We start from the raw sequence: 10,000 nt of genomic DNA, 5'->3' as shown, positions 1-10,000 counted from the left end.
GGCCTCTTACAGGGCTCGGCAGCTACCCTTGGTCGTCCCGACCAATTTCTTATTTCCCTCTTACAGGGCTTACTAATATATTTCTAGAATAAGCTAATCTACCCTTGCGTAATTGTTAATCTATCCTCCAAAATACATCATTCATGCAATAAATTGGGAATAATACATAAACATAATACCTATAAATGTGAATAACATGCATCTCAATATATATATATAAGGTATTGAATTAAGCGGTTACATGGTTGATTTGCTTTGACAGAGCCAATCTCCGGAATACAACAAAGGCAATCAGTGCTGCCACTAACACTGAAAGTAAGGGTATGATAAGGAGTGGTAGCATAGGTAAATCATTTGAGGGAGATCTTGACAATGATCTTCTCTTAATTTTCAAGGGAGGGGAGTTTTCAGGCAATGTGAAGTTGAAGGTTGAAATGTAGGTGTCCTCGGTTAAATGCATTGTATTAAGGGTATTAGAAATGGTGGAAATAGTGTCTGCATGCAATTCGCAGTTATCTTGAATAGAGACAAGACCTTCAACCAAATCCAATTTAGGACTCAACCCGGGACAATTTATTGATACCTTTGTCTTGTTAGGGAAAAACAGGTAATGAGATCCTTGTATGTTACAATGAGGGATCTGGTCTACCAAAATTCGTTGGTAATGACAATTGTTCATAACAGACATATTCCTAACCAGAGAGTTCATGCGAAGCCTCTCGGAACACAAAAGAGATCATGCTTTCTCTTAGATTGTCTACAGAAAAGATAAAATTGATTATAAAATTCACTATGAGCACTAACTTTCAAATTTGAATGGTTTATCATCTTTTCAAAGATAATAGCAATTAATTTACCAAACACACTAATCTAGAGTTTGAGTGTCTCTTCTTGTTCAATATTCATATTTTCATATATCATTTTTCAACACACTTCATTTTCAAAGACAGTCTTATTACTTTAAAATGATCACAATACTCATGTGTGTACTCAGATGAGAGGTCCTTAAGTCCTTAAGGTTCCAAGTCTGACCACAGCAGATCCTAGGTTTTAGGTTTCCATGTATCTGCTTGACACCAAGTTCCAGTTGTTTAGGTCTCCCATCCCAAATACAATACAAATGGTCAATACTATCTGTAAAATACATCAAGATTAATATTCAACTCTTGAAAAATATCATTATAATATTCTCCATATTCTCCAGGGTTATCAATATTTATGCACAAAGTATTACTATAATCATCTTCATAGATCTGCAAGCTAATTTTCCTTATGTCATCTAAATGTCCTACCAATTCTTCTCTTGATTCTAAATGTTTAAGTTTAAACTTGTTTCCACCTGCAGAATCAATTACCCTATATGGACCAGTGTACCTTAGTGAAAGTTTATTATTGGGTGAGGTTGCTTTGACCATTACTAATTCCCCAATTTTCAATTCTAGTTTACGAGCTATTTTGTGTTGTTGTTCCCTCATCTCTTGTGAATACACCTGCATATGTTTCCTAACTCTTTGGTGAATACTTTGAAGAGTATTTATCCTATTGGATATATAATCATCCATATTATATATGGGTTTTTGCTCTGCAGTCAACATTTCATATGGCAGAGTTTTGTCCTCCCCAAAAATTATAAAATGAGGTGTATCCCCAGTTGCTACATTAATTTGATTGTTCAGAGTACACTTAACACAAGGAATCCAAGTATCCCAAGTTACACTATGAGGACTTATTAGGGTTCTAAGACATATAATTATCTTTTTGTTTAACCTTTCTACTACTCCATTACTTTGGGGATGGTTAACAAGTATATTGACCTTCTTGATGTGGAACACATTACATAGATTTTCCAAGATTTTGTTATTAAATTCAGTCCCATTATCTGAAACTAGGATGTTAGGTGTAGTAAAATTACAGATTATCTGATCATAGATTACGGAAGCAATAGTTTCAGCTTTCTTATTGATTATGGGTTGTAATATACAAAATCTTGAAAAATAATCAATAGCAACAAATAGGTATTTAAAGCCGTTCTCGGTTAGTGGTAATTCCAAAGTATCCATGTGAACTCTTTCCCAAGGTTTCTGTGGAATGGGATAGGTGAGTATAGGAGCAGGTTTTGGTGTATTTCCTTTCACCTTTACACATTTTACACATTTTTCTATATAATCATATATAGTTTTCTTCATACCTATCCAAAAGTACTTAAGTTGTGCCTGTCTATAAGTTTTATCCTTTCCAGGATGTGAACTACAATCACCATCATGAAGTAACTTCAATATCTCATTTACCAGAGTTTGTGGTATAACCAACTGATTTACTTGACCTCTAGAAATATCTTTCCCATTTACAAATGTTTTCCTATACAAAATTCCATTAATCAAATGAAATTCCTCTATCTTATACCCCTTTGGTAGCTTTGGAGGATCTCCTCTTGGGTTCATCAAATGCTTGATTATTGAATCACATGTCTCATCATCTCCCTGTTCTCTTATTAGCATTTCTTCATCTAAAGTTACTAATTCTTCTATACTACAAACAAAATTAATCAACCCAGTCCCAGTCATTGGTTGACTAATGTTTCTAGAAAGTGGATCTGCTACATTCCTTCTACCCGGAATATAATTAAATTGAACTTCATAGCACTGAAGTATCGCAAACCATCTAGCAAGTCTGCCTCTAAGATTCTTATGCTTAAATAAGTTCTGAATAGCTGTGTGATCAGTCCAAACTCTGATGGGATACCCTAGTATCATATCCCTAAAACTTTCTAAAGAATAAATTACTGCTAAAGTTTCTCTTTCAGTTATAGAATAGTTTCTCTCCGCACTATTACAAAGTCTGGATGTGTAAGCTATGGGTTTTAAAGTTCCATTTCTCTCTTGCATTAGTATGCCTCCTAACCCTATGTCAGACGCATCAGTACAAAGAATAAATTCTTTTTCATAGTCGGGGAAAATTAAAATAGGTGAACTTGTGAGTTTATCTTTCAACTTGTCAAAAGCTTGCTGTTGCGCAGGTCCCCATATGAACTTTGAGTCCTTTCTCAACAAAGAACTTAGTGGATTAGCAATGTCAGCATAACTTTGAATGAATTTTCTATAATATCCTGTTAATCCCAAAAAGCTCCTAACCTTGTCTACATTGGTCGGAACTGGAAAATTCTTGACAGCGTCCACCTTTGAATTTACTGTACTCAGTCCGTGTCTGTCTATCTTATGTCCTAAGTAAATGACACTGTCTTGCAAGAACTTACATTTTTCAAGTTTTACTTTTAACCCAGCTTCTCCTAGTCTTGAGAATATCAAATCTAATTTCTTAAAGTGCTCCACTGCAGTCTGAGAAACTATTAAAATGTCATCTAGAAATACACTGTCAGTGTTTCCTAACAATCCATCTAGAATAGTATTCATTAATCTCATGTAAGTTAATGGACTATTACATAACCCAAATGGCATTCTCTTGAACTCATAATGTCCTGTTGTAGTAGAAAATGCTGTGAACTCTCTTGAATCTTCATGCAATTCTATTTGCCAAAAAGCTGATTTGATATCTATAGTACTAAAATATCTATTCTCAGTTCCCAAACTTCTCAAAATGTCACCGATAATGGGTAATGGTAACCTGTCACGAATGGTGTGCTTATTCAGTTCCCTGTAATCAATAACTGGTCGCATAGTCCCATCAGACTTTGGTACTAGGATCAACGGAAAATTCCACTCACTTTTACTATGTTCAATAATATCCTGTGATAACATTTCAGTGATGAGTTTATCTACTACAGCTAATTTAGAGTGAGGAACTCTGTAGGCTGGTATGTAGATAGGTTGTGTTCCTGGTTTTAACTTAATGTGATGTTTTAAAACAGTTGTTTTGCCTAAGGCGTCCCCCGGCAAAGCAATTGCTTTTTTATGTTTCATAAGCACAGCAAATAAAGCTTCATCCAACTCAGGGCAATTAGTTGATTGTAATAATTCTTTATATCTATTTCTTAAGTCTATGCCTTCTTGTACTGAACAAATTGATGAAGTTGGTAATTCTATCTCCTCACTATTCTCATTTAAAATCTTAATAGGTTTAGTACACACCTGAATACATCCTATTTGTGTACCTTTCTTTAAAACTATCTCTTTATTCATAGTATTAATTACTAATACTTCTACTCTGTTCTTATTTGTCTTATAAATCCCTGAGTCCCACTTCAATCCTTTAAGTTTAACTGATTCTGGGACTGTAATTACTTCAGAGTCTACATTGATTCCTTTCAAACACACTTCAACCTTATTAATTGACATGGGATGTAACAATGTCGACCTTGTTAATCCGCAATCTGCAATTCTCCAGGCATCTGTGGTTGATAATTTAGTAATCTCTGGGATTTCCTGAACTTCTGAGTTGGGTTCACAAATTGTTTTACTTTCTGTAGGGTTGGACCGCTCGGCCTCGCTATCTAGGATAGAAATGTTATCTAAGGATTCATTGATTCCTGTCACTGGTCTTAAGTCTGGTTGATTTAAGAATGGGATTAACTGTGACTTCACTAAGATTCCTAAGTCAGCAGGACAAATTACCATGTTTTCTTTTCTCATAGTTGCAAATCCTATCAATAAATCTCCTGGAAAAACAGACTCTTCTACCACTATCACTGGTATGTACAATTGTTCATTTGTATATAAGGCAACTTCTAGCTCAATCTTACCTAATGTTTTTAACTGATTTCCAGTTACACCTTGCAATGTGTAACGGATTGGTTCCAACATTTTCACTCCTGGGTTCAACTGGTTTAAAACTTTACTAGTAATTACATTAACTACAGACCCTGTATCAATAAAAATTTGAATAGGCTTATTGAACACTTTACCTGCAATGAGAGGTCCTACAGAAGTTTTACCAACAGTTATTATCAGTTTGTCAGTTTCTTTCATCTCCCTTGCATTCCCATATTTAACACAATACCGTCTATCGGTATATATATGGGGAGGTCTGAAATGGTTTATTCTGTGTCTGGGGGTTTTCCTCTTAGCCCTGGGGGTACCCGAAAATTTCGGCACTCATGAGTTCTGTGTCCGATTTTATTATGGTAAATACAGAATGGAGGGTTCCTACATTGATACTCATTGTGACCTTCGTATTTGCAATTTCTGCAAATAATCCCATAAAAACATTCTTGTGCCTTGTGTCCCCATGCATTACAATTAAAACATAGGATTCTGGTATCCCTATCCCTAGATGGACTTCTAACATGCCGCCTATGTCCTACTTCTGTTTTCTTAAACTCTCTAGAGTTCCTATATTGGCTTTGTTGATTTATAGGCATTACATATGGGTTTATTGTTCTGGTCTCACTGTATCCTTGAAGAAGATAATCTACTTCTCCTAAACAGATATTTGATTTTAAATCTTTGTACAGCCTTTCTGCTGTTAAGTCATCAGAATTCTTTGCCAATAAGCTAAATGTAATCAATTTGATTACCTGTGAGATTTTCATCTTCTCACTAGATCTTTCTATCCAGTCTGAATCTTTCAAGATAGAATTCATGTCTTTTGACCATCTATCTAATCTAGCTAAGTACTCTGTGTCAGTTTCACTTGTCCTAACTTCCTTAATCATTTTTACCAATGATCTAATAGGATCCTGATCACATTTGGACATGAAATGCTTGAGAAATGCTTTCTTATAAGCATCATATTGATTAATTGATTCCATTTGCTGGAAGTTAATGACAAACCTCGCCCTTCCATGCTCTGGATCTATATTCTCCTTGAGAATCTCAATCTTACGATTCTCATTTGTAATGTTTTTACTAACTATAAGTGTGTCAATGAGGTTGAAGAACTTGTTTACACCATATGTGTTAGATTCTCCTGTGAATTTTGGAATATTTGTATTTGATGTGTGAATTTCGTATCTCAACACGTTAGAATTCTGAGGGGTACTCATACTTATTACTAATACCTTGCTTTAGCCTGGCTGCTTGCGATGTCGCTTCGTGATGTCAATGTCTGGTTTGACGTCCTTCTACGGTCTTGTCATTCCTCAACGACGTTGTTCTTCCTCCATCACACACTCTGCCTTGAAGACCGCCTTGTAGATGATGATCACCTTGAAGAATCTTGAAGAATGCTTGTTCCCAACGTAGCAGTTACTTGAAGTTGTAGATTTCTCTCGTAGTCGTAATACACTCTTGATTTTGGTTGTCTTGTTCCCGTAGACTTCAGGCGCCACTTCTCTTCGGAGGTGTTTAACACCCAGTTCATCCCACCGCTGCCACCACTTTCACCTACCCTTGTCACCACTGTCACTTAAATTTGACTTGTAATATCACTCGTCTCGAGGCCCCTTGCCTCTCGTTACGTGAGTTTCACTAATATTCACGTTCCTCTTAAGCAGTAGGCCCAATACCTTCTTTTTCCTGTAGTCTCACTATTTTCTAGGCCCCATGCCTATTCCTCTCGTCCTTTGGGTTAATAAAAGGGTGGTGAATTTTCTTTCTTCTTTCACTGTAATTTCACCTTCGGCTTACACTCGGGATCTCTTTTCTCTCGTCTCTACATCGTCTCCTGATCCTCTCTCCACACCCTCTCTATATCTTCTCCCTATATCTTCTCTCTATATCTTCTCTATCTCCTCTCCCTCGAGATCCCGTATCCTACGCTGAGCTACCTTCGTCTGACGTCACTCATTTTTCTAAACCAATCTCCAGTTACTTCTCAAATAAATGTCACTCCTTATGGGCGTGACTTTGAATTCATGCACCAATAGTTTTTTCCTCCTTCTCCATCTTGCACCAATCCGGAAAGCCATTTCAATGCCACTAGCAAAAATTGTTTACCTCAGCATTAGTCAAACGAAGGTAACCTGCGCTTACAAAGTTGATTACACATCGAATATAAAAACAGTCACCACCGTCGGTGTGTTTACATAGACAAAACGTCGCCCTCACATAGACATAACATTGCCCTCGAGCAGGCGTCGAGTCTGAATTATTCTACTGCCCTAGCTCATTTCCATTCGTACACTACCGGCCTCTTACAGTAGCCATGATTATTTCTTGTGATACTAGTACTACGGGCCACAATAAAATAATGGTCTATATTGATATTAAGGAAGCCATGAATAAGTTAGATAGGCTTAACGCTCTTGATAGGGTTTATTTATTACGAGGTCGATAAGTATTTGTGGCGAAGCTGGTTTAGATTGACCAAGAATCCTAGGACAGAGCAGACAGAGAAAGTGGAATATGAGCCGTTTGTTTGTAGTTAAATTGGTATAAATGAAAGCAAAAATGTAGGACAGAAAGAGAAGAGAGGATAAATAGATACCAACAGCAGCATGTGGTGTTCCCAGGCGGTCGTCGTCACCCATCCAAGTACTAACTAACCAGACCCAACGCTGCTTAATTAACTTGGCTGATCGGACGAGAAGCGGCGTGTGTCTTCAGCCGTTGGCGCCTATAGTCATATCTTTTCTCAAAGTAAAGAACATTTTGTGCCTACTTGTACACTATCACAACCTTACTTTGCTTCATTTTTGACACCATAGCATTAATGACCAACAATTGTCTATTGTCTACGTCCCAAGTGTCGTCTCTTTCTTTTCTCCTTTTCACTTTTATTTCTTCCTTACTTGCTACACTGATCATATCAACCATGCCTTAAAGTAGTCTCTCTTCCTTGTTTAGCTAAATCATCAGCTACATCATTGACATATATTCCACACTGTAATGGTGCTATCCATACAAAAGTTACATTGGTTGCATGTCCTTCATTAACTTTTGATTTACACTTAAAAACAAGACGGCTGTCATCACTGGAGTTTTGAATCAAATGCAAGTAATGCACTCTCACTATCTACAAATAGATATAATGATGACCGTCCTCTGTTGGAGGTTATTTTTCAATTTTGATGTATTGCATGTCATTGTGCTGCAGTTCTACCTTCTATTCTTTTGGAATATCGCTCTTCATTACTTATACGATATTCATACAGTTCCCTGGTCACAATAGCACATCCAGCTTTTTGGCCGACAACAGACCCATGACACCAAATATTGATTACATTGCTTCCTGGGTTCGTTTAGGACACAATTTAGAATTTGCATTGTGCGAGTCTCCACAGTTGCAGCATCGTGTTGTTACGTTGACTTTTTGGTTAATTTGATCAATGCATTCTTTGGACGCGTGTCTTTGACTACAATACCCACACCTAAAGGTTTCATTGAATTTCCATGCCATATGTCCCTATTTGCTGCTGCATTTGTAGCATATTACAGGTTCCTCTTTGTAAATATCAGGTTACTTGTCCCCTAAACACTTGATAGATATTTTGTCAGTCACCTGTCCTTTCATGAGTGCGATAAGCTGCGGTTTCTCCACCAATTCCCCTTCAATTTGAACGATCCTACGTTTAACTGATACAAATTTCTCATCGTCCAAACAATCATTATGATCTGCATAAAGAGGAAAAATTGAAAATGACAACTTTTGTAAGATTTTTGATTGTGTCTGGAACCACCTTCTTTATATTTTCAAACCCTTGGCTTGTTAAATGTGTGGCCTATTCTTCCCTTCCTTAAAGAAGACCTCAAATTGGGGATGTCTTTTGAATAATCTTAGGGTCCTCTTGATTTTCTTTTCCAAATTTAGTTCTGCGTCGGCTGTAGGGAAATATAGTTTTGGTCTTCTTTCACTGTTCTATTTTTCTTGCCGCTTGTGTTGTATGTTCTCCTCCTGATATCCTGGTGTTCTTCGTTCTGGTAGAAAAATTGTGGTTAGATTGTATATAAAAATTGATTGTATTTAAAAATTGTAAATTTACCTGGTATGAAAAATGTGTATAAAATGTGGAAACGAGGATCGAGTGAATTAAAAGTATGTAAATTAAGTATGCGAAACTTTTTTTCAGGTGTCAATAAGAACAAACACACTGTAGTCTATCCTGATGTTCCTTCTGCCATTAAACCACAACCACATGGTCCAGGAGTTCCAGTTCCTTCTCCACCTAAAAATACTGAGCTACAAGACAATATAGAAGATATAGAAGTGGATGACACTGACACTTCAGTGACATATCAAACTACGTCTACAATGACTTTGCCAAGACCACTCACTCAAGGTCAATTAAATGACTTGACTAGAGATCTTGGTCTTTCTAAAGAGAACGCACAACTTCTTGCATCCCGTCTTAGTGAGAGCAACCTCCTCTCTCAAGAAACTACATACTTTTGGTTCAGAAATAGAGACGAAGAGTTTCGAAAGTTCTTTGCAGTTGATTCTTGCAGCTCTTTGATGTATTGCAATGATGTAAAAGGTTTAATTGAGGCACTTGGCGTTCCTTACCAACCAAGTGAATGGAGGCTCTTTATTGATTCTTCTAGCAGAAGCTTGAAGGCAGTACTCTTAAATATTGGCAATAAAATGGCATCTGTACCTATTGGCCATTCAGTTCAGTTAACAGAAAGCTACAAAAATATGAAAGTATTGATTAATACAATCAAGTACTCTAACCACAACTGGTTAATATGTGGTGATCTCAAGGTAAGATATATTTTACTTTATTGAACTTGCTAAATATTTCAAGGAATGTTTGTTTCTAAATACCAATGACAGAAGGATATTATACACATATTAGTTTCTCCCTACCCCTAATAAACTTAGTGAAAATTGCCTATGCAAAAAATAGAAGTTCTTAGAAACCATGTACATCAATATGCATCAATATGTTTTCTTTCAGGTTGTGTGCCTTCTTCTTGGGATGCAAGGAGGCTACACAAAATATCCATGCTTCATGTGCTTATGGGATAGCCGGGCGGATAGTCTTCACTATAAGCAAAAAGACTGGCCATCTCGAGAGGCATTCCAAATTGGCTGCCACAATGTGGTAGCTCAACCTCTAGTCCCTCCCAAAAATGTTTTACTGCCTCCTCTTCATATAAAGCTTGGCCTGATGAAGAACTTTGTCAAAGCACTGAATAAAGAAGGCCAAGCTTTTAAGTATCTACTG

General features: G+C 36.8%; 1 protein-coding gene across 1 annotated transcript in view; it reads left to right on the top strand.

The window, feature by feature from the left end:
* The window catches only part of LOC143024134 (uncharacterized), a 17,345-nt gene that overhangs the window by 7,036 nt on the left and 309 nt on the right, over window positions 1–10,000 (top strand). The window contains exons 2-3 of the mRNA XM_076182915.1: window positions 8,903–9,534; window positions 9,731–10,000. The exon at window positions 9,731–10,000 is cut by the window's right edge and continues 309 nt beyond it. Of these exons, the coding sequence (XP_076039030.1) occupies window positions 8,903–9,534; window positions 9,731–10,000 (902 nt within the window). The remainder of the gene's footprint in view (window positions 1–8,902; window positions 9,535–9,730) is intronic.

Source organism: Oratosquilla oratoria, unplaced genomic scaffold (assembly GCF_046742065.1).
Source record: "Oratosquilla oratoria isolate Oo_2021 unplaced genomic scaffold, ASM4674206v1 SCAFFOLD95, whole genome shotgun sequence".
NCBI classification, from domain to species: Eukaryota; Metazoa; Arthropoda; class Malacostraca; order Stomatopoda; family Squillidae; genus Oratosquilla; species Oratosquilla oratoria.
Note: the sequence above shows the minus strand (reverse complement) of the source record. Positions and strands in the feature narration are given on the sequence as shown.